The 23,471-nt window shown below is 46.7% G+C and overlaps 1 protein-coding gene across 1 annotated transcript; it reads left to right on the forward strand.

The window, feature by feature from the left end:
* The first annotated feature begins 341 nt into the window (after positions 1 to 341).
* On the forward strand, positions 342 to 23,041 carry LOC134020548 (cadherin-13-like). The gene is made up of 4 exons (XM_062460694.1): positions 342 to 458; positions 16,587 to 16,798; positions 22,604 to 22,717; positions 22,980 to 23,041. Exons 1-4 carry the CDS (start codon positions 368 to 370, stop codon positions 23,031 to 23,033), a joined length of 471 nt encoding a protein of 156 aa, XP_062316678.1. The 5' UTR covers positions 342 to 367; the 3' UTR covers positions 23,034 to 23,041.
* Positions 23,042 to 23,471: the final 430 nt, after the last annotated feature.

Below are 23,471 nucleotides of genomic sequence, written 5' to 3' on the forward strand. Positions count from 1 at the left end.
AGCCTCGAATGGCTCAAACTGACGGAAAGGGATTTCGGAGGTTAGAGGCAAAGATCACAGAACAGCTATTAAACCTCAATGCATATGATCACAAGTTTGGGTATTTCAAATACGATTCATTAAAACAGCAGTTGGTTTCAAACTCATCAAACTTTCTTCAGCAGACTATAATACTGTCCTTTATACTGCCACTATATATATACACAGTATATATATATATATATATGTGTGCTTAAGGGATGAGTAACCAGCCAACTGTGGAGATCTCTCTGAACTGGAGTGTTTTCTATGTTGTGTAGTCTGACCCCTGACCCCTGACCCCTGACCTCTGTCCCTCTCCCAGGTGTTCCATGTGGGAGGCCAGGAGATGGAGGAGCTCTGTGTGCCTGGCTTCCAGGTGAAGGAGTACCAGGTGGAGTACATTGCAGGTTTCCAGAAAGGACAGCCTCTTACACAAGGTCAGTCACGAAACCACATGCCCACATGCACACAAACACACACACACACACTTACTCACATTACCAGGAAAATTATTTTTCTCTCTAGGTTTCTGTCTCTCTCTGTCGTTCTGCAAAAAGCACACAACCAAACACACACACACGCACACACACACGCACACACACACGCACACACACACTCAGTGAGCCAATCCCCCACGGCCTTTTCAAGAGACCATTGTGCTGTGTGGGCTGTCTGAGTTGTTCATTAGAATTCATGAAAATTTGTATGAAAAAACAGGAAATGAAGCAATAACTTTCAAACGGCAACAACAACAACAAACTGTACCGGTGCTTATGAATTATTCCTCTTGATTGGGCCATGTTTTCTGACGCCTTCCTAAGTGATCCTCACCCTGAGGCTGCCGTGTCTCAGAGTGTGACGTGACTGACTCACACTATGGACGTTGAGGCAGAACAGCACTAAACACAGAGCAAAAGCACTCTCTTTGTGCCTTTTCTCATCCATCTACCTGGATTTCTTTCTCCCAGAAATTGTTTTTATTTATTTTTTTCCAACAGAAAGGTGTTTGATCTCAGTGGGGTGGTCATGGTATGAGAGAGAGGGAGTTTAGTGGAGAGTTCAAGCCCCAGGGCACTAATATGGAGACGTTGATTCAGCAGAGCCAAGGAGAGGTGACCTTGTCACTGCTATAGTCTGCTGGACGAGGCCTTGATGACCACTGAACAAACCAGAGCTCTCACACACAGCTGCAATCTCCACACGTTCACATTACTGTCACAACTCACTGGTCCTCCATTCCTCTGGGAGCGACAGTAATGTCTGTCTGCTCGTCTTGCCTCTGTCCTCTGGGATTGGCAGTGGAGTCTGACTGCTCATCTTGTTTTTCTCCACCGAGATTGGCAGTAGTGTCTGTCCTCCAAACTCTTCCTTCTCATCCGGCTCTGTCTGTCTCTCCATCTTCTCCTGCTCCTCTGGGATAACAGTAATGTCTGTCTTTCCATCTTCTTCTGCTACTCTGGGATGAGCAGTAATGTCTGCCTGCTCATCTTGCCTTTCTCCTCTGGGATCCGCGGTAACGTCTGACTGTTCCCAGGGGACTCCCGTCACTGGTGTGCTTCTGCAGCATCTCAGAGAGATTGACAAGGAGGTCCGCAGGTCACACAGCGGCGCCGGGAAACATTTTCTATGGCAGCTGAGAGACATGATTGCTGTGGTGAAAATGCCCTCATTACCATGAAGGTACACTCTGTAGTGACATGTGTGTACGTACTCGCAGCTACAGCTTGGCTTTTCATCCACCACAGAAAGGTTATGTTTTGGAGAAGCCACTGATGGACCATTGGGCAATCTTTCTGAAGTGTCGTGCCTTGACAACTTTCTCAATCGAAAAAATATATTTGACTACCTATTTCGACAAAACCAAACATTGTACTCAATTCACCTTGAATTTTTCAATTTGTATGATTTTTTGATGGGGGTTGGTGTGTGTGAATGTGTGTGTGTGTGTGTGTGGGGGGGGGGGGGGCGCTGTGAGGCGGTTTGTCATCTGGGGGAGCAGTGATCCAGGGAGCAGCAGACAGTTCTCAGTTCTGCTCTGGTGCACAGCTCTGAGACAACACAGCACTTCTAATAGCTAGAATATGCTCCTGTCAGCAGAAACACTGCTCTCCTAGGGGGGGTTCTCTCACTCCCGCACACACGCATACACACACACACACTCACACCTGGTCACATACAAACACACACACACAAACCGAGGCATGCACCCATCATATAATCCACCCTCATGCTGTGTGACTGTCTACTACAACTTGCTGTGGAGCGGTTGACAGGCACGCCACTGTGATCCAGTTCTGCCTGGGGATCAAGTTCTCTGTTACTTGTGTCTAATGGGTGGGGGAAGGTCCCCAGTGTGTGTGTGTGTGTTTGTATGTACTTTTGTGTGTTTATCTGTGGTGTATACGTGTGTGTGTGTGTGTGTGTGTGTGTGTGTGTGTGTGTGTGGGATTGTCCTGTTCAGACTGTTGGAGGCAGCAGTCTCCCAAGGCAACACATGCATATTTATGTAAATCCCACCGGCACCACCTCCCTGCTGACCCTGTCCTGTAATTAACTGGGAGGCGTGGGGGGCGATCTGGGGGGGGGGGGGGGGGCAGAGGTTCAAGGACATCTTTCTAAAGGGTGGGAGACACACACAAACATACAACTCACACCCAAAAACACGGGCACACGCAACCGCGCACACACACATTTCTCTCCATCATGAAGAACTCAATTGCAAGTACTTCCAGATGCACTGAGCTTAATCACATGAATAAGTCATGTCAAACATGCAATGGAAATACATCAGGGAATGAAAGATAGTTGCTATAGATACGGAGGACATCATGATCAGGGCCCTGTGCTCAGGTGACCTACCACAGTCAAATGAAACTGACAGAGAGTACAGCCTTGAATGAGTTAACAAGCATAAATACACTGAAATCTGTATTTATCCAACCCCATAGTCTCGAAATACATATTCAACACTCAAGGAACAGGTTTCCCTGAATCGATCAAATTAGTATCAGAATTGTTCTTAAAGCAGTCGCTGTAATCTTTAACCAAAAATACACTGCAGCATGCTCTCTGGAAGTCGAGGCACTCCAGCCTGTAAAATGGACTTGTCACTCTGCACACTAGCTCCTTCACCTGGTTCACTTCTCTATGAACTGTACTAGGAACACGCAGATCACTCAGAGCTAGGTGAGTGGAAGCAGCCAGTGTAGTACATAGGGGGAACAAACACCTGCTAGAACTTTCTGAGCTTGAAATCATTTTTGTGTCCCAGCTGGCTGGACATAAACAAATCAGGTCGTTTGAATTGACACATCTGTACGAGTTGTAAGAGGTGACAGAGACATACCCAGAGGACACAGTTAACCTTTTCTCATCAAAATACTAGAAAACCACCATATCAAAACGAAAAAATTTACTAGAAAATTGAAAAATGGTAATAGGACAGACGTAATAGAAAAAAAAAATACTTGAGCGCCTTTTTACTTTTTTTCATTATCTGTGACAAGATGAGAGGTTCAATCAGGTGTGTTGGTTTTAATGCTGCAGTGAGAGATTTGAAATGTATGAACCTCCTGTTTTGGGGATGCGAGGGAAATGAAAAAGATTATACATTTATGAAAAAACAGATTGCCTACAGAGCCAACAGGTCGGTGGATGACGCCGTTAACATGGCCCTCCACTTCACTCCCCAGCATCCTACGCCAGGATCCTGTTTGTGGATTTCAGCTCTGCTTTCAACACCATCATCCCCGCCCTGCTTCAGGACAAGCTCTCCCAGCTGAACGTGCCTGATTCCACCTGCAGGAGGATCACAGACTTCCTGTCTGACAGGAAGCAGTGCGTTAAGCTGGGAACACAAGTCTCTGACTCCCGGTCCATCAGCACCGGATCACCTCAGGGCTGCGTCCTTTCCCCCCTGCTCTTCTCCCTGTACACCAACAGTTGCACCTCCAGTCATCCGTCTGTCAAACTTCTGAAGTTTGCAGATGACACCACCCTCATTGGGCTCATCTCTGACGGGGACGAGTCTGATTATAGGTGGGAAGCTGACAACCTGGTGACCTGGTGCAGCCAGAACAACTTAGAGCTCAACACTCTTAAGACAGTGGAGATGGTTGTGGACTTCAGGAAGAATACAGCCCCACTCACCCCCATCACCCTGTGCGACTCCCAAGTCAACACTGTGGAGTCCTTCCGCTTCCTGCGCACCATCCTCTCCCAGGACCTCAAGTTGGATCTGAACATCAGCTCCCTCACCAAGAAAGCACAACAGAGGATGTACTTCCTACGGCAGCTGAAGAAATTCAACCTGCCAAAGACAATGATGGTGCACTTCTATACAGCCATCATTGAGTCCATCCTCACCTCTTCCATCACCATCTGGTACGCTGCTGCCACTGCCAAGGACAAGAGCAGACTGCAGCGTATCATCCGCACTGCTGAGAAGGTGATCGGCTGCAATCTGCCTACCCTCGAGGACCTGCACACCTGGAGGACCCTGAGGCGAGCGAGGAAGATTGTGGCCGACCCCTCCCACCCTGGCCACTCCCTGTTCCAGCTACTCCCCTCCGGCAGAAGGCTGCGGTCCATCAGGACCAAAACCTCACGCCATAAGAATAGTTTATTTCCATCTGCTACTGGCCTCTTCAACAAGGCCAAGGACTCCCATTGACATTCATTCATTATTTAACCCAGTATCTGATTGCACTATTGCACTATGTTGACCACTCATGCTGCTCATTCTTATCCTTATTCTTATTTTTATATATATTTTATTTTATATTTAAATTGTTTTATTCTTAGATTGTTTAGTTCTTAGGAATAGTTACATTTAGTTACATACTGTATCTTTACTTAATCTAAGATTCGTATATGTTTAGTGTTTGCACCTCCCTGCCACAGTACATTCCGTGTTTGTATAACATACATGGCGAATAAACCAAATTCTGATTCTGATTCTGATTCTGAGGTTGATCCTTTAATCTTATATGGGGACACTAGTTGTAGTTCAGCAGAACCCCCTGTGTCAGTTTCACCCGATGCTTCAATTAAATATGTCTGCAGGAAAAACAAACAATGTCCTAATAGCATAGGGTTTTCTGTTAGACTGGAAATGATTCAGACACCAGATTCAGACACACTTAGATGAGAAAGCCAAAGGGGGCATCTTTTTAGCACTGCACCGGTTCTGTTACCCCGCTGTGTCCTCTGCACCAAACGCACGATGGCCAACAATAGCTAGGAGAGAGATCTGGTTTACAATTAGGTGTTATATGTAAAAGTGTGTGTGTGTATGTGTGTGGGTTTGGAGAGGGAGTAGATTTACTGACTTTAGATAGAGAAACTCTTGATAATTTGTTTTGACAGATAAATGTATTCTTGTCTCTGCTACTGCAGCAGCATGTTCTGTCATGGAGAGAAATCCAAGAGGGACGTGGATCGATCTGAAGTTGTGTCAGTTATTTTTCCCCCCTGGTCTGAACCTGAGTGCAGGGCGCTGTGAACCCTGTCAGACCCGAAACCACTGAACTGTAATGGGGTTTTAATGGGTTTTTATCACACATGTACACTTTGAATATCAATACAAATGCAGAACAAATGATAGAATACATTTACCATGATGGGACCAGACAAGGAACTAGAGGGACTATGGTTGATACTGGCAGGGTAAGGTATGGGTACAGTATGGAGGAAGGTGTAATAAAGGTTTGAGGTTCCTGCGGTGTAGAGGCCGGGTTGTAAGGGAACCATAGTGCTGGATAAACAGGATTCAGGTGTGGGATTAAGGTACAGGACAGGATTCAGATGTGGGTTATCAGTACAGGACAAGATCCAGATGTAGGATATAGATACAGCACACAATTCAGATCCACAAGGATGACCAGGCTGGCAGGAAGCCTACATCTCATTTTCAGATTACAGGTGTACTGAGACCTTCCTGGAAGTCTGCTGTTCTACCTGACTCCATCACCAGCCCAGTTTAGTCATGCTTGAGTTCTGATCTGGCCCGGTGCAGTTGGATCAATTGGATAAATGGAACTTGTTCTCCCATCAGTTCTGTTTCAACTTCTCAGTGTTCCGCTTCAACATTTCCGAGTTTACACGATAAATTGTTCTGTGCTTCTGCTCCTACAACCAAACGCACACACACACACACACACACACACTAGTATAGGGGTACAGATTCGCATACTGACTCATACATATGAGTGTGAAGCTCATGGACACACACACACACAACTTAAATTGAACTTTTAAAGAAACATTTGTTCATTTGAGAAGTTCAGTGGACCTTGAGACCTATCCCCCTTTTATGGAATTCTCCATGAGGCAGAATATTAGAGATCAGATGTGGTTTATATTTCCCTGCACAGTGGCTGCCTCTGCAGCTGCTTTCCTGTTCCTGCCCAACTCACAGACTCACAAAGAAGGTCTTGGTTTAACACACACAGGAGACAATTTCTGATTTATTTTAATACTTGGGATTTTCAGTCAATCTGTCTATGTTTCAGTCCATCAACCTTTGCATCTTCATCCCAGTAACATGGCAGATGTCTTCCTGGTTCACTGTGACTTATCAACACTGTGATCAGGCAGATATGTGTACCATCGCTGGGCATCTTGCCATAGCAACATGGTTCACATCTGGCCCATGGTTCTAAATGCTCTAACTCCATGTGGACCATTGTGGCTACAGTAACACCATACTGCTTCTGTATCCAGACCATGCTGCACTCCGTTCTTCTACCTCGCCCCCCACCGCCCCTCCATCTTTCCCTCCCCCCTCTCATCCCGCCCCCTCACCCCCCGGACGTGTAACCCACTGCTTTATTCTGGTGTATTCCTAATCGGCTATAAATCAAACTGTTTTTGACAAATGACTGTAATTACAGAGGAGGTAGTCACAGAGAGAAAGAGTGCCTGAGGAGGGGTGCCTTGTGGGGGCTTTTAAGTCTACCACTCTGGGGTCTGGGGCTGGTCAACTAGACTGGGCCTGCATATCATTGAGTACACCAGGCTTGACCAGGATATAGTTAACCAGCTTGAGTCCTCTGCGTGACAGTTATGTTGGTCTTCCCATAAGGGAGAGAGAAATAGAGAAGAATGAGAAAAAGTGATGTAGATAGATTGAAAGAGAGAATAACACAGACAGACAGACAGACAGCAAGAAAATACAGCTACTTTGAAGGGAGCAACGGTGACAAAGAGGGAAAGGGTGAAGGATCGCCAGATTGTTCATGATGCAACACTGTTCCCATTAGCTTACAGAAGATAGCAGGGTTCACAAGGGCTGGCTTGAGGGGGTTAAACCTTATGTTTGTTACGTCATCATGTCACACACTAACATCTCGTTATAAATCATTGATGAGGCTTCCTTTTCAACCTTTAGTCATCCAGCCTGTCTTCAAAGGCCTACACACTTCCCAGTCCAGCGTGTGACAGGCGAGGGGCGTTTCTCCATTCCCAGGCCACACACCTGCTGTGAGCTGGAGGCCTCGCTGGCACACACACTGCCTCTGAGGCTGGCGCTGAGGCTGGGGAGAGATGCCACTGGTGCAGTGTGGGTACACAGGGCATCCGGATAGCATGAGCACCCATGCCAGGACCCCGTCTGCAATCACTGAGCAACTTGGCACCCATTTCTTCTTCCACCCTCTGACAATGAGTTCCCCTCCCTCCCTGCAGACGGATTCTCTCCCTCCTTCCCTCCCTCCCTCCTTCCCTATCGCTCTCCCATCAGCAGCTTCCTTCCTCCCTCTCTTTTTCCTCATTTGCTGTTTCCATCTGCAGTGTGTCTTCCTCACTCCCTTCCTCCCCATTTCTCTCTCTCTATCTCTCTCGCTCTAACCTACTTCTCTGAGAAACAAATTTACATTTTCTGATGCAAATCACTCTACATGGTTGGGGAGGACTAACAAACAGCCAGTACCAGTGAGGAGTAGGCAGGCATGTTTAATTCAGCACTGCCTGTTCACAGACTGGGCGCTTCATCTATTAGCAACATGATCTTTTTAATTGCATCTTTGAAGGAGAATTTAAAGATTTGCGTTTTTCCGAGAAGATACAAACAGCTGAGATGAATAGCCTCCCATGTCCAGCTCCCAGCTTATTAAACTAATTAATACATACGCTGGAATCATCACTAGCTACACACACCCTGGTGTTTTCTACCTAGATCTACAATCGTAAACATAATTCTAATTTTATATTAATGACTGTGTGTTTGCTTGGAGATTAGACAGTGACTGTTTTTTCATGATGGTGAAAACTGTGTTATCACCGTGTGAGCCACACTGGTGATATTAATTGTGATGTACACCAGCTAGTAAGATAAACATCCCAACACACACACACACACACACACATTGAAAATAGCTCTGGCATTTGAGGATGTGGGGAGAGGGAGGGGGAGAAACAAAGAGAGAGCGATCATGTGCGTGCGTGAGTGCGCATGGGTTTACATGCGTGTGTGTGTGTGAGAAAGACAGAACGCCAGCGAGAGAATTAGAGAGTACACATGCACGCTTTGTTTCCGAGGCGCCGACAGGGAGTTCAGATCTCAGGCAGCGGGGGACACGCGGCAAAACTTCTCCAAACAACTCTTTCTCTTTCATCCTCCGACAACACGGCCTCCAGACGTACTCCCACCGGCTCATTAGCTCTGCAGTCCTCCGTGCTAACTGCCAGCGCGCTCTCCTCACACACACCACCCTGCTCTGTGCTCTGCAGCCTCTCAGCTGAGTGACCGGGCAGTGATCGTGAAGCAGGTAGTGAGGTGTGAGGGGTGGGCCTGGCCGGCGTGACAGGGGCTGATGTTTTCCCACCACATCTGCTTTGATTGGTAGCGATTGGTCGGAAACCAGGTGTTTTAACTAGCTTCATTGGGGTTTGGTGGCCACAGCCAACTTGGTTTTGGATGTGAAGTATGTGGGTTGGTGTACAGATTGTTGGATGTGAGTGTTGTTTGCCACACGCTCTACTGATGCTCAATGTCTGATCGTCTGAAAGGTTTAACTCACCAATGAGAGCATTACATTACATTTACATTTAGTCATTTAGCAGACGCTCTTATCCAGAGCGACTTACAGTAAGTACAGGGACATTCCCCCGAGGCAAGTAGGGTGAAGTGCCTTGCCAAACGACACAACGTCATTTCGCACGGATGGGAATCGAACCTGCAACCTTCTGATTAATAGCCCAATTCCCTAACCACTCAGCCATCTGACCCTCCCCACACAGAGCAGTGAGCAGTGTCCTGAGATTTAAATGATCATCCAGCTTGATAAGATGCTCATGCTTGTCTGACATGTTGCTGAGCAAGTCCTATAAACTCTCCTCCCTCTGATTGGCTGTACGGCTGCAGTGACTCAAGAGAGTGCAGCTCTCTTCCTGTGAGGTTCCGCTGAGGTCTCTGTGAGTGCGGCTCTCTCCTGTGATGGACAGCCATACTGGGCTAGTAAACACAAGGTTTAAAGTTTGTTGTTCCACGGAATTAAAGCGGGAGCCCCAAGGTCCCTGCGTTCCCCTCGCGATCTCTCAGTTCAAACAGTGCTCGTGTCTCACCAGCCACTTCCAACGTTTTGCTCCGGGCTTTTGCCCGGATCACAGAGATGGATTTAATTGTATGTAAAAAAAAAGAAAAAAAAAAGAAAAAAAGGTTGAGAATGGAATGGCTGTTTTTAGAAGTCAAGCCTTGAAAAGAGACTTCAAAGAGCAGGGCTCTGGGCTGAGGCTGTTCACAGCACTGTGAAGATAGGCGGGAGTGTTTACTAATGCTGATGTCGTCTCACGGTGTGCGTGCGTGTGTGTGTGCGTGTACGTGTGGGATCAGGGTAGTGGTGTTGAGAGTGGTAGAGAGGGAAGATCAGACTCAGTTTAGCCACTGGATCACTGCTGCTCCACCTCTGGGAGGGTTTATCAAGTAGATCATATTAGATGAAGCAGATTAGCCGTGTCCTATGGAGAAGAGAAGAGATGTGAGATCGGGCGAGGAAACGAGAGAAGGGATGCGTTGGGAGGGATGGAGTTGAGGGTATATAACAGCAGAGGAAAGGAGAGGAGCGATAAGTAGAGAAGAGGAAAGATGAGGAGGGAGTATGCGAGGACAAGAAAGTACCCGAAAAACACGGGATCAACCTGCGTGTCACGTAGTGCTACATCGACATCCCTGTTGCTTTTAGGGAGTGTCCGTTTTTTCTTTCCTTCCAAACCCTCGTTTAAGTACGGTCTGAATGAAGCCCCACACTGCAGTTAATGAAGGGAACTATCACAAGGCTCCTCACTCTCTCTGACGTGTCTGCTGCTACAGTGGTGACACCCGGAGCTGCGCTGATTTAAGAGTGAGCGCAAGGAGGAACTCTCCCCTCGCCCATGCCCTCACACACACACACCTGGAAGCACACGCACAATACCTCAATCCCATTGTATGCGTTTGGGTTGTATATTCATACCTTTCAATGAGGTTGATAGAGTGAGAAGGTTCTGCTGGCTCCTGCACTCCTGCCAAACCTGTCCGACACAGAGCCTCTGCTGCTGGCTGTTACTGACTGCTGACCAGACTGCTGAGTTCCAGTAGAACAACAGGGACCCCAGTGAATGATGAGGGTGCACGCCAGTGTGTTTGTGCACGCGTGGCCGTAGTGCACGTGTGTACGTGGGTGTGTGTGTGCGTGTTGCCTCATGGCCGAGACCTGACATTGTGGCTTGGTTGGAGGGATGGGCTGTAACTCAGGGAGATAACGAGAGAAGCCCACAGCCTTGTGTGAGCTGGCCCTCATTATTTCACTATCATCACACACACACACACACACACATGCTCGGGCTCGGTCACACACACGCACAGAAACACATGGACACCTTGGGGGCTTTTTAAGTGTACAGAGGGATATACAGCGGGCTGTTAGGAGTGGCACTACAGCCTGAGAAACAGGCGCCAAACACACATGCACTCACACCTACGCGTGCATGCACACAAACATACATCGCAAAAGGCTGCTGGCGTCTTTGTTTGTTGTAATGATTCCATATTTTTGTTGTTGTATAAAAGCGTCTGCTGTTTACTTTGTTAGCATATTATGTTACTACATCTTTTGGTGCTTGGGTTTTGTCTCGTTCCTCAGTGTGATGGTGTTGTGCCTGCTGTCAGTGTGTGTTGTTTGTTTCCTTCGTTTTTCTTGTAATCCTAACATCTTTCCTAAAACAAGCTCTTAGTCTCTCTCTAGGGTATTATTACGAATAAGATATACTCATAATTTACCTGCCTGGTAAAATCAAGGTGAAGAAAGCCGAAATGACAGACAGAAATGTAATGCCTACTTGGAAGTTGATGTTGCAACTGTTGTCCCCCCCCCCCCCCATTATTGTACGTCAATGTATCCATTTAATACAACATAAATGTTTGAAATTTAGAACTAACTGAATTCAGAGAAGCCACTGAAGAGGTGAAGAGAGTACTGGACTTTCTTGACGCTGCCCTACTTTCCTCTCCAAGGCACAACTTTCATGAGATCGTTGTGGCATTTATTTAGGATTATTTGTCCTCCAGGTCTGAGTGTTCAGTAATTCTCTGTATCTGGAAGAGCACATTGAGCATGGATTGTAGTCGCTAATGAGCTAATTAGTCCCCTGTCACAGTACTAGAATGGGTGATCCCAGATTAAGTAAGACTGGTGGGAAAGAGCTGGGTGCAGACTCACTGCTGTGATTCTGGGGTGGTCTGCGTCCATGTGGGGAACACAGTGGTGTGGGGGTGTGGAATGGGTGGGGAAGTTCTTTGTGAAAGACTGAAAGAGGAGTGAGCTTAAGTACACGTGTGTGTGTGTTTGTTGGGTAAGGGTCGGGGGGGGGCAGGGGGGGGCAGGGGAAAAGAAGAGCTTGCTTCATTTTCCAGTCATTCTACATATTGCCCTAATGGGTTTTTCCTTGTGAAACTTGTTAGATTGTTAACACAATTTGCTGTGATGTGAGAATCGCTTTTCATTTGGCTCTCAGTAACTTGTCACTGCACAGGGAATGAGAGAGACTGGCATTCGGAGATCAAATCAATTACTTTCCCTCTCTGTAATGACTTAGGGGGAGGGGGAGGGGGATGCCAAGGAATTTCATGATACAAAGCAATTAACCTCCCCGCCCACAAAGTTGGAGCGTGTCTCATTGGAGGAGAACAGAACGACAAGCAGCTCTGGTCTGCATCCATGTAATAGCTGCTTGAGGGGACTCTGAGGACCTGGAGAGCTGTGATGCCCACCTCTCTGGCTCTCTCTCTCAGCTGGTCCACTCCTCACTGCTGGAGTCCGTGTGCCCATGAATGCAACATTCAAACAACACATCTAAGACTTTCACCGCTATGTGTCATCTGCCCCCCGAACAGCCACGGAAACTTCAGTCCCAGTTCTTTCCAGGGACAGACGGATGTGATGAATTACCAATGTGAATGTGCTTTTATTTTGTCTTTGTTCCTTCAATTCAGTGGCGCAGTGCACTATGAGGTTTCAGAGTGTGCACACGCACACATAGACATACACGGTGCACAAACATACGCGCACAGTCACACACCCACACCCACACACCAGCCCACACAAACGCGCACACACAGACATACACCCCAAGGACACCATTAGACTCAGAGTGACATAATAAATGCAAGGCTGTCTGAATTCAGACCATACTTAGCACACTCCAATAGCTTCACTGTCAAATACATGTTCCCTTCTTTAACAGTTTTCAACCTCAACTTTATCGTGTGCGTCTGTGTGGGCGGGTGGTTGTGTGTGTGTGTGTGTGTCTGTGAGTGCGTGTTTGCACGTGTGTATGTGTGTGCAGGCAAAAACTCTGCATGAGGTGTTCCACTCTCCAGGAAAATAGAAAAACAGGCAAACCAAAACTTATTTCTGATAATAACCCCATCAAGACCTCCGAGATGTCTCTTTCAGTGACACCCTGGTGAGAACAGAACAGGAGCTCAGCCTTGATCCTCAAGAATACCACTGAGGCTATGTCATGGTTAGGTCACACTGCTTCGGTATAGGGGATCTCAGGAGTTAAAGGGCCAAAACGAATAACTGGTTGCACTGCCAGCTTACAGAGCCAAGGTGTTTGTGAGGGGCAGAACAGTGTGCATCAGAGTTCAAGCCAACTGCAGCTTGTAGAGAACCGCCCTTCTGTCTCCCCACACCAGAATGTCTTGACATTTACTGAGGAGGTAGCAAATGGCCTGAAAAACGGGAGAGGGGAAGAGCTGTAGAGAAAGGGAAACAAAAAAAGGTTTGTCTGTGAGCTTGTGTAACTGGATGAGGATGCTGTCAGGTGTCAGAACTCGTTCTGCTCTGTCTTAAAGAGAGAGGGTTACATACACTTTGGGGGTCGGAAAATGTTTGTCTGCTTCATAGTGACAAATCAAGGGCATCAAGGATATGAGACGTACATGCAGGAAGGGCTCAGTGAAACTTTTGTCGTTTTAAAACCAAACACCAAAACAAAGGAAATATATGAATGTTTTGGAGAAAGTAGCAATGGTGCCTCGACAAAGCTGCACCAACTAAACACATTGGTTCGAAGAGTGAGTATGATCTCTGTGCTGCTCTGACAGCAGCAGCCTCGCACTCTGTGCGCTCTCCATTCAACTTGTCCTGGGAGCCTGGTGGCCTGAAAGAAACTTGAATGTCATAGAAGCAGGAAGTGGAGAAGAAAGGCCCATAGAGGGGTTTTAGCTGGCTAATCCGTGCTGCTTACAGCTATTTCAACTCTGCGCCAACACTCACGAAACCATCCGGGGTTGGGGTGGAGGGGGTGGTAATGTGGTGATGGTGTTGGAGGGGGGGGGGGGGGGGGGGGTCTGCCATTGTTGTTGTCCAACTTCAAAGCCCTGCCTGCCATGCCTCTAAAATTTCCCCCAGCCACCCGCCCCCCAAAACCTGACAACATTACAATACCATCAAGCACTCTCACAAGCCTTTGAAACGCTACTGACACTGTTTGCTGCCGCAATTTGCCGGCTCTAAAGAGAGCGCCCGCGTTATTGAAATAAATCTGAGAGTTGTAATGGGAATGGAAATGAACATATCTGTCATGCTCTGGCTTAGAAGAGAGAGTGCGATATTGAAATGGGGGCTTGTTTCCCTTGAGAGCAGGTTCCCAGTTTCCCTTGTCTCTCTTTCTTCCTCTCTCTCTCTCTCTCTCTCTCTCTCTCTCTCTCTCTCTCTCTCTCTCTCTCTCTCTCTCTCTCTCTCTCTCTCTCTTTCTCTCTCTCTCTCTCTCTCTCCAACTGTCTCATATACTTTTAAATCATTTTATTCTCCTCTCCTCTGTTGCCCTCCTTTTCCTCCTACCCCTACCCTTCTTCCCTTCACCACCCTCATTCTCCTCCTTTCCCTTCCCTACACACTCCACCCCATTCTCTTTCCCTTGCCCAGTGGTCTCAGTGGGTGCTGAGTAGATGAGCTTTGTGTCCAGAGGGTATGTTCTAAGATACTGGTGGTGGGAGCCATGCAGGATGCCTCAGAATGAGGCTTTGAAAAGGTTGGAGAGATTGAAAGAGTGCTTTGATAGATTTGATATCTATTGATGTTGTTCTCCCAGAGCACAAACTGGTGATTTTTCCAATTCCACTTGTTCCTGGGGTGATGGGAGGAGTGGACTGAGTCTGGAGTCTTTTTTTAAATCCATTTTCATTCATGCATGAAAACTACTCTGGTTACTCATACTACCTCAATGTACTGTGAAAATGATTTGATTCTGGGATATACAGAACAGAAATAACATGGAGGGGGGGTGCATTTCAGGGCAGGGCTGTATGGTGCCTTGCCTCAAAATGCACCCCTGGCTAATTTTGACTAGGAAAGTGTCACGTGCATGAATACTTACTTAATTAATAGAACATGCAAAATAAACTATGAAGCCTGTCTTTTGCAAGCAGGTATATAAAAGGCTCAAGACGCACTTGTTCCGGGAGTACAACGGTACTTAGGAATGGTTCGCTTGACCCGATGTTAGTTTCCTCAAGGATCACAATGACTCTTGCTCAGAGACTTGTTGCTCTTGTGGTTAGTGGTAACTGATGTAAATTTTTTGTACTCGCTGTGATATATTGTTTTTATTATTGTTGCTTGTTTTTTCCACAGGTACACTTGCACTTATAGCGGTTCATGTTGTTTAATTGTAACTTGTTTAACTACATGCTCTTATGGTTCTTCCCTTTGGCACTTACTTTGGTTGTTCACAATGTGTTCTTCATGTTTTGGCTACTCGCAATGTTTTGTGGCTATCTTTTTGTTATGATCAGTGACCTATGCACTTTGTAAAGCTCTCTCTTGGAAGTCGCTTTGGATAAAAGCGTCTGCTAAATGAATAAATGTAAAAATGTAAATATACTGAAAGGGCACATGAGATGTAATTAAGTCATTGCCTGCGGCCATTTGCTGTGAGATAGCAGTAATTACAGCCAAATTGCCTCTCCATGTTGCGGAAAGGGATGGAAGGATGGAGATATTGGTGGGGAAGATTGAGGAATGGAGAGATTGGTGGTGGAGATTGAGGAATGGAGAGATGTGGGTTGAAGGTGGTAGCGAAGAAGGACAGATTGAGGGCAGAAGAAACAAGTGACATCATGTAGGGTTATGTGTTTGTGTGTGTGTGTGTGCAGGGGGGACTGGACAGTGAATGATGGTGTAGAGCTGGGGGGAGGAGTGTGGAAGAGAGAGATAAGAAGAGGAAGAACACAATCAGAGAGGATAAACCGTGTTTGAGTCAGACTAAAAAACACACGCACACACGCACGCACGCAGGCACACACACACACACACGTACACACACTCCCCATCGCTCATACTCCAGATTGGTTGTGTTACTGTACTCACATGGAATGGCTTTAAAAGATGAGCCACGTCACTGAGCGAAAATAAGAGTGTCAGTGCTGTAGGTGATACAGAGAACAACATGCCCCTGCTGTTGGAGATAATCCACACCTCCTCAATCTCAACCTCCTGCTTGGAGACATACCCTTCCTCCCACCAGATTTCTACTGCCCTCTTTCTCGTTCTCTCTCTTTTTCTATTACAGAGACCTCCTCAGACATTAGTTTTGACCCCTGTGTCTCACATATCTGTCTGTCTGTCTCTCTTTATAAATCTAGCTCTCTCTTTCTAGCTACTGCATCTCTTTCTCTTTTTTCTCTCTCTCTCTCTCTCTCTCTCTCTCTCTCTCTCTCTCTCTCTCTCTCTCTCTCTCTCTCTCTCTCTCTCTCTCTCTCTCTCTCTCTCTCCCTCTCTCTCTCTCTCTCTCTCCTCTCTCTCTCTCTCTCTCAACTATGAGAGACAGCTGTTCCTGATCCGCCCCGGGAAAGTTGACTTGGCAGAGTTAACTCCATTTTACTGGTGTCTTCTGCTGGTATGGCAGAGGAGTCAAACAATAACCAGAGACCTGTCCACATTTGGTTTTGATTTGATTTAGTTTAGTTTTCAATATGAGTAAATAGGATCCCACATGGTTGTTGTGATGTAACTGGTAGGTAGCTGGCAGTTTTGACTGCCCAGTAAAGATAGTCAAAATCTCTCTCTCTCTTTCTCTAGTGGTGTTTGATGACTGTGCCGGGAACGAAGGTGTGGTCTTTGAGGTGTCCCACCCAGACTTCCTGGTGGACCAGGATCTCAACCTGGTGCCCAGACGAGACCTTCTGAACAGTGACTCCATCTTTTTCATCCATGGATACAGTCACCATGCCGACGACATGGCGCAGGTCGACGTCATCGGGGCTCCGCCCAGGTCCCCCCAGACCCTCAGGGTGAGTATGTGTGTGTGTACGTGCATGTACTATATGTCTGTGTATATTTGTTATATGATTGTCTGCTGTAGGAGTGCTTGTTTTTTCTCTGCCACCAGTCAACCAAAGCCCTGTGGCAGCCCAATGCCTTCTTGATTAAACAGTGTCGATTCCACAAATCATCTTCCTTTTTTTTTTTCTTCTAAGTTTATTTTTTCCTCTCCTTGTCTTTCTCTCTCTCTTTCTGTCTCTTTCTCTCTCTCCCTCTCTCCCTTTCTCTGTCTCATTTCTCATTAGTTTATTCCCTCTATAGTTATTTATTCAGCATAGCTCCGTGGGAGATTCTCTGGCAGGCCTGTGCGGACAGAAGCGAATTAGTCATCACCAGGCACACTGTCTGGGAGAGAGAAACAAGTTTGTGTTTAGTGCTACTCTGACCTTATGCTCAATGTGTGTGTGTGTGTGTGTATGTGTGTCTGCGTGTGGGCATGGGAGTGTGTGAGAAAACCATTTGATATGAGTCAGAATCACATTTTCAACAGGTTAATACTCTGTCTCTCTCTGGACCCAGGTTTAGCCAATCACACTGTCTCTTTGTGGAGACATCCTCTGCTCACTGTACTGTCCCCGCCCTCCCTCATCTAATCTAAAACCCCTCCTCTCTGTATCTCCTCTCTCTCTCTCTCTCTCTCTCTCTCTCTCTCTCTCTCTCTCTCTCTCTCTCTCTCTCTCTCTCTCTCTCTCTCTCTCTCTTTGTCTCTCTGACAATCCAGCCACTAGTTTAAGTGTCAATTGCACATCATGTTGTTCAGGACATGGACAATGTACAAGTACTGCGTATGATAAGTGCAGTAGACAATAAAGGACTAGAAGTGCATAGTTCTAACAACATTACGGTGGTTAGTGCCACAGAAACATACACACACACACACACACACTTAGCCAAACCCACACGTTCAGGTCTAAGCTGTAGAAAAACCAGGAAGTATTCATGGGTATGTTTATTGATATGGTGTCATGTCCAGACTATGGTCTTATAGTAGTTGATACGTTTTAGCTGTAGGGAGGAGATGGACGGAGGGATGTGTGTTTTTTTCCTGGTGGGGCGACAGTAATGTGATGAGCATGGGAGCTAATGATGAATAGAGGCTATTACAGTCAACTCAAAGTATAATTCATTACTTTTTTACTGCGGATCAATAAGGGAATTAATGGAAGAATGCATTTCAATTTTAGAACGCATGCAAGCGAGATATGGACTCATTCTGGTTTTCTGTGTCGGTTAGTTTTGTATAGAACAAGATTGTTTTGCCATGCTGCGGTATAGACGACACCATTCATATGTAAGAGTTTGATAAGATCACCAATAATACAAAAGGAAAAGCTGATTTATTCTGCTTTGTCATGTGTCCTCTGTTGCAGTCAAGCACAATGGTGTGTAAAATACTGTAGCCTCCTGAGTCCCTCCTTGTTGGCCGGGCCTGGAGAGAAAGGCGGCCTTTCAGCTACTCCCCTCTTGTCCCTCACACTGGAGATAGGACAATGTGGAGACAGATTGCCACCCACAGCACACTGGGTGACAATACAACTCAGTACGCAATCAGCTTACTGCTGTCCAAAGCTCTAATGCTTCCATCTCACTCATTCTCACCCCCCCCCCCACCCACCCTCTCTCTCTCTCTCTCTCTTTCACATTTCCCCTCTCATTCTCTATATCTCTCTATATCTCTCTCTCTATTGTTCCCTCTCACTCTCTTTCTCTCACCATCGCCCTCTCTCTCTCTCTATCTCTCTCTCTCTCTCTGATTCCCTCTCTTTCTCACTCTTTACATATCCTGTCATTTCTATCTGTTGTCTCGTCGAGCACATCCTTCCTCAATCTCTGTCCCCAACATCCCAATTCTAATTCACACTGCGATTGGCACAAAGTTCCTTGAAAACATAAAGAGAAAGTTAGGGATGAATAAAACTGATCCAATACATGAGAAAAACACAAAACAGATCATAATCACTTTAGCTCAGAGAATTGTACAACCATTAGATTTTTACTTTTCGCATGGACACCCAAGGTGGTGATGTATCGGACTGTTAGTTCTGTTTGATCTTCAACAGTTTTAGCTGTAACTCTGCCCACCTGTACTTCACCTGGACCCAGGTTTAGCCAATCACAGCCAATCACACTGTCTCTTTGTGGAGACATCCTCTGCTCACTGTACTGTCCCCGCCCTCCCTCATCTAATCTAAAACCCCTCCTCTCTGTATCTCCCTCTCTCTCTCTCTCTCTCTCTCTCTCTCTCTCTCTCTCTCTCTCTCTCTCTCTCTCTCTCTCTCTCTCTCTCTCTCTCTCTCTCTCTCTCTCTCTCTCTCTCTCTCTCCCCCTCCTGTTTACTCCCCTCACTTTCCTTGGGGGCAAGAGCTGTTAAAGAGAAACAATGCATCATTCAGTCAGAGCATCCCTCTGTACTACTGTCATAATACACGGATGGATTCACACGCACACACACACACACACACACACACACCCACACACACACACACAGCATCCACCCCACAACCTAAATGTATTCATATCAACTGGATATGCCTGGAGATGTTTGTGCTTCTGTGCCTGACACACTCTGCTCCTCCCTAAGATGTCTTGGAGAGAGAACGAGAGAGAGATAGAGAGGGAGAGCGCAATAAGATAGAAAGGGGATATAGATATATAGAGAGGTATGAGCAGGGTGTGATAGAGCCGAGGTATTTATAAACAGGATGCATTAAAGATTCATGACCAACTTCTCTGAGGTGGGCACTGAGCTTGGCCAACACCATTCATCACCTGCAGAAAGACGAAGAGATGGAGGGAGAGTGGGTTAGAGGGAGGGAGGGAGGGAGGGAGAGACAGAGGGAGGGAGGAGGGAGGGAATAACAGGTACTAGCTTTCAATTTCCTGCATTCCCTATGACTGCCTCCACTCCTCATCCGTCCTTGACAACTCAAGTGAATAGGAAGTGCGTCATCGACCGTCAGCGACTGTTGGTGGTTAAGCCTGTAGGTGAGAGTCAGAGTGTCCCGCACATCACTCTTCCATGAGAGGATGCTGCTGCGCCCAGCCCTTGTACAACCCATGTACAAATCCCTCATAGAGAAGAATGCAGCCAATCTACCGTGGAGAGTTATTCATGGGGCTGTTCCTAAAGACAAGTGGCAGACCTGGATTCTACCGTGGAGAGGGATTGTCTGTTTTGTAAACAAGATGAGACCGCCATGTTTTTAGCCAATGACCTGAGTTCCAAAGCTTTTTTCAGGTTCCGCAGGCATGGTGTACGAGGCATGGTGGGGTGTGTGCATTATGGGTGGGGTGTGTGCATTGCCTCTCTTCATTGGGGACCCAGGTACACAGCACAGGCAAAGAGGAGGTCATGTCTACCGAATCATTGTATAAGTCAGGCGAAGTTTGCCTGATATGGAAGATACAGAAGAGGAGGCTTTTGGGCGGAGTTGCTGCATTTAATTTTCTTCGTGTAAGTCAGGGTGAAAGATGGATTTTGGAAGTTGTTGCTGTGTGAGGGCAGAGGGGGGGCCTCTCGCTCAGTCAATAGGGAGGGGGTTGCACTTTGTCATTTGTCACCGGGGGGGTTATTATTTTGTATTTTCTCAGTATTTTATTTATTTGTGTTTATTTGGCCTGAGATCCTCCATCAATGTGATGACGCTGTCCATGGTGTTATTGGTGGGTACCTGGCAGTTTTCACTGCCCAGTCTCTTATCTTTCTCTTTTACTCTCTCTGTCTTTCTTTTTCTCAGTCTGTCTCACTCTCTGTCTTACTCTTTTTCCATCTCTCTTTCTATCGTTCTCACTCATTCTCACTCACTCTCTCTATCCCTCCCTCTCTCTATCCTCCCTCCCTCTTCTATGTCAGCTTAGTCTTGGTCTGACACCCTGTTCCATCTTAGCGTGCCACAAGCTATCCAACTTTCCAGCCCCCCTTCCTATCATGCATCGGGGTAATCTCGCCTTTATCACGAGCAGACTCAACCAGTGCATGAAGGGATTGAACAGGTGTTTATGCAACGAGCCCAGGTCAGGTGTCAGCGGCAGGGCTTAAGGACCTCACGTCTTCAGGTCATCCTATTCCAGAAAGTACAGATTGGTGCATCTGCTCATTGGACAGATAACAGGCTGTCTCATCTGAATGATCTGTCACGCTGGACTGAAACAGCAACACTGCTCATGTGACACATTTCAGCTGCACTCGTTAGGGGACTGAAAGCAGAGGCCACTGCAGTGCCTGGTCTGGGTGTCTGTGTGTGTGCCTGTGTGTGTGCCTGGGGCGTCTGTGTGTGTGCCTGTGTGTGTGTGTCACACATGATTGGCTCCAAGTTCCATGTGAAGGTTGTTGCATGAGGTAGACAGAGTAAATGGCTGTGGTCTGGATAACTGGGCAAACCTCCCTCTGTGTAAACACGGAGTTCTGTAACAAATGGCTCTATTTCCCACCAAACCCCCACGCACACACATGCACATGTATGCTCTCACACTCATACACACACACACACACACACACACACACACACACACTCACTCATGAGTATGCTGGCACACACACGCACATTCACACACTCTCTCAGCTCCCTTTGTCATCCTGACAGAGGTGAGAGCCCAGCCAGACTGCCATCCAGTCACAGTATCCTGCCAGCAGAGTGGGTCATTGAGAAGGGAAGGACAAAAGAATGATGTGTGTGTGTGTGTACAAGTATGCATATGTGTATGTACATGTGGTTGTGTGTGTGTGTGTGTGTGTATGCAACAAAGCATACAAATGTGTGTGTTGGGTCATGCAGTGCTCTCTAGGTTCTTTGCTTCTCCATACTAATGTGTTTAATTTAGCCTTGTAGTTAGTGTGAATGTGGATATTTCCCAGGATTCCCCAAAACACACAGCTCAGCGATGCAGAGAGAAGGACAATCCTGGGGTCGGAGTACACGCCTGTTGCTAGTACAGACCTAATACAATCTTGGTGGTTGCTAGTCAATGTGTTGTAATCCAGTTAGTTACCAGTACAGTCCTAGTAAACTCCTGGTGGTTGCTTTACAGACCTAATTCAGTCTTGGTTATTGGTAGTTCTCATAACTATCCGGACAAGTTGTAGTCCTGGTAGATGCTAGTACAGGCCTAACACAGTCCTGGTGGATGCTAGTACAGGCCTAACACAGTCCTGGTGGATGCTAGTACAGGCCTAACACAGTCCTGGTGGATACTAGTACAGGCCTAACACAGTCCTGGTGGATGCTAGTACAGACCTAACACAGTCCTGGTGGATGCTAGCTCGTTTTCTCGGTACTCTGTGGTTGCCGTCTCCCACAGAGGAGATAAGGTTCACTCTGTGTCTTGTTATAGACAGTGTGGATGAAAACCCATATTACCTTTCCATTGTTTGGCTCCTTGAGGTGGAGTGATCAGCACAATATTGTAATTGTGGGTTTCTCTGAAGCTTCTCTGACAGAGGCTCTCCTAGCTCTGCCATGAGTAATTGTATACTGCATCATGATTAAACTCTATCAAGCTTCGTCTGTGTCTTTGTGTGTGTGTTTGCTCATACAATGACACATGAAAGACACTGAATACGTACTGAAGTGCTCTGGCCTTGATCACTTTATGTAGCGTATGTTACAGTGGATGAATACATGGCAGAGGATGGAGAATAACTGTTCAAACTGTGCATCGGAGATGAGCTGGAATTTGTATCCAAGCACTCTGCAAATAATAGCACTTCCACAGCACACTAACCTCTCTCTCTTGTGTGTGTGTGTGTGTGTGTGTTTGTTTGTGTGTGTTTACAGGAAGTCCTGGGCAAAGGCCAGATCCTACCCTACAGATCTAAGAGATCCATGTTCGCTCCATCTATGAGTGTCACAGAGAACCAAAGACCCCCTTTCCCCAGGGTCATCGGACAGGTAACACAAACATACACTTGCTCCCTCATCTGTGTGGTTTAAACACTTGTTACTGATATAGGGGCTTGTAGAAAAATTGTCAAGTTATTTTGGCTTTGCTTTATTTGTGAATTAGCTCTTGACTCATCGTGTTTTTTGTTTTTAACAAATCGTTCTTTCAAAACGAAACAAAGTAGCTTTTATGATAGTGTGATTGCCTGCAGTATAACCTTGGCCTGGTTTGGAGTATCTGAGCTCTTACGTTCTGTAATTTTGTTATCAGTTAAAAAGGAGACCTCTGTGTCAACCACCAAAGGCCTTCAACCATTCTGGATGAAAACAGATGCAGTTGAACAGAGACCAAGTGTGTTCTTGAAGGCTGTTTAAACCTTCATCCTTACATTAACATTTAGTCATTTAGCAGACGCTCTTATCCAGAGCGACTTACAGTAAGTACAGGGACATTCCCCCGAGGCAAGTAGGGTGAAGTGCCTTGCCCAAGGACACAACGTCAGTTGGCATGACCAGGAATCAAACTGGCAACCTTCGGATTACTAGTCCGACTCCCTCACCGCTCAGCCACCTGACTCCCTCGTCCCTCCCTCCTTCATGTGCTTGTTTCAAGGTTGTGTTGTACCACTAGAACACAAGTGGAGTAGTACCAGTACCAGTTGCCTATGGTTAGAGCCTAAGTGTTAGAAGGGGTCACCCGATCCACAAGGCATGTTCAGCAGCAGCCCGAGGAGGGATAATGGAGAAGGGATCGTTTAAGAGG

Source organism: Osmerus eperlanus, chromosome 5 (assembly GCF_963692335.1).
Source record: "Osmerus eperlanus chromosome 5, fOsmEpe2.1, whole genome shotgun sequence".
In the NCBI taxonomy this organism is placed as follows: domain Eukaryota; kingdom Metazoa; phylum Chordata; class Actinopteri; order Osmeriformes; family Osmeridae; genus Osmerus; species Osmerus eperlanus.

What these genes read in the sequence shown, in the direction of transcription:
- LOC134020548 (XM_062460694.1), top strand. Translation starts at nt 368, where the DNA reads ATGGAGGAGCTCTGTGTGCCTGGCTTCCAGGTGAAGGAGTACCAGGTG. An exon ending in GGTCCCCCCAGACCCTCAGG is followed by an intron (nt 16,799 to 22,603) that starts GTGAGTATGTGT and finishes GTGTGTTTACAG; the next exon opens with GAAGTCCTGGGCAAAGGCCA. An exon ending in TCCCCAGGGTCATCGGACAG is followed by an intron (nt 22,718 to 22,979) that starts GTAACACAAACA and finishes TTTTGTTATCAG; the next exon opens with TTAAAAAGGAGACCTCTGTG.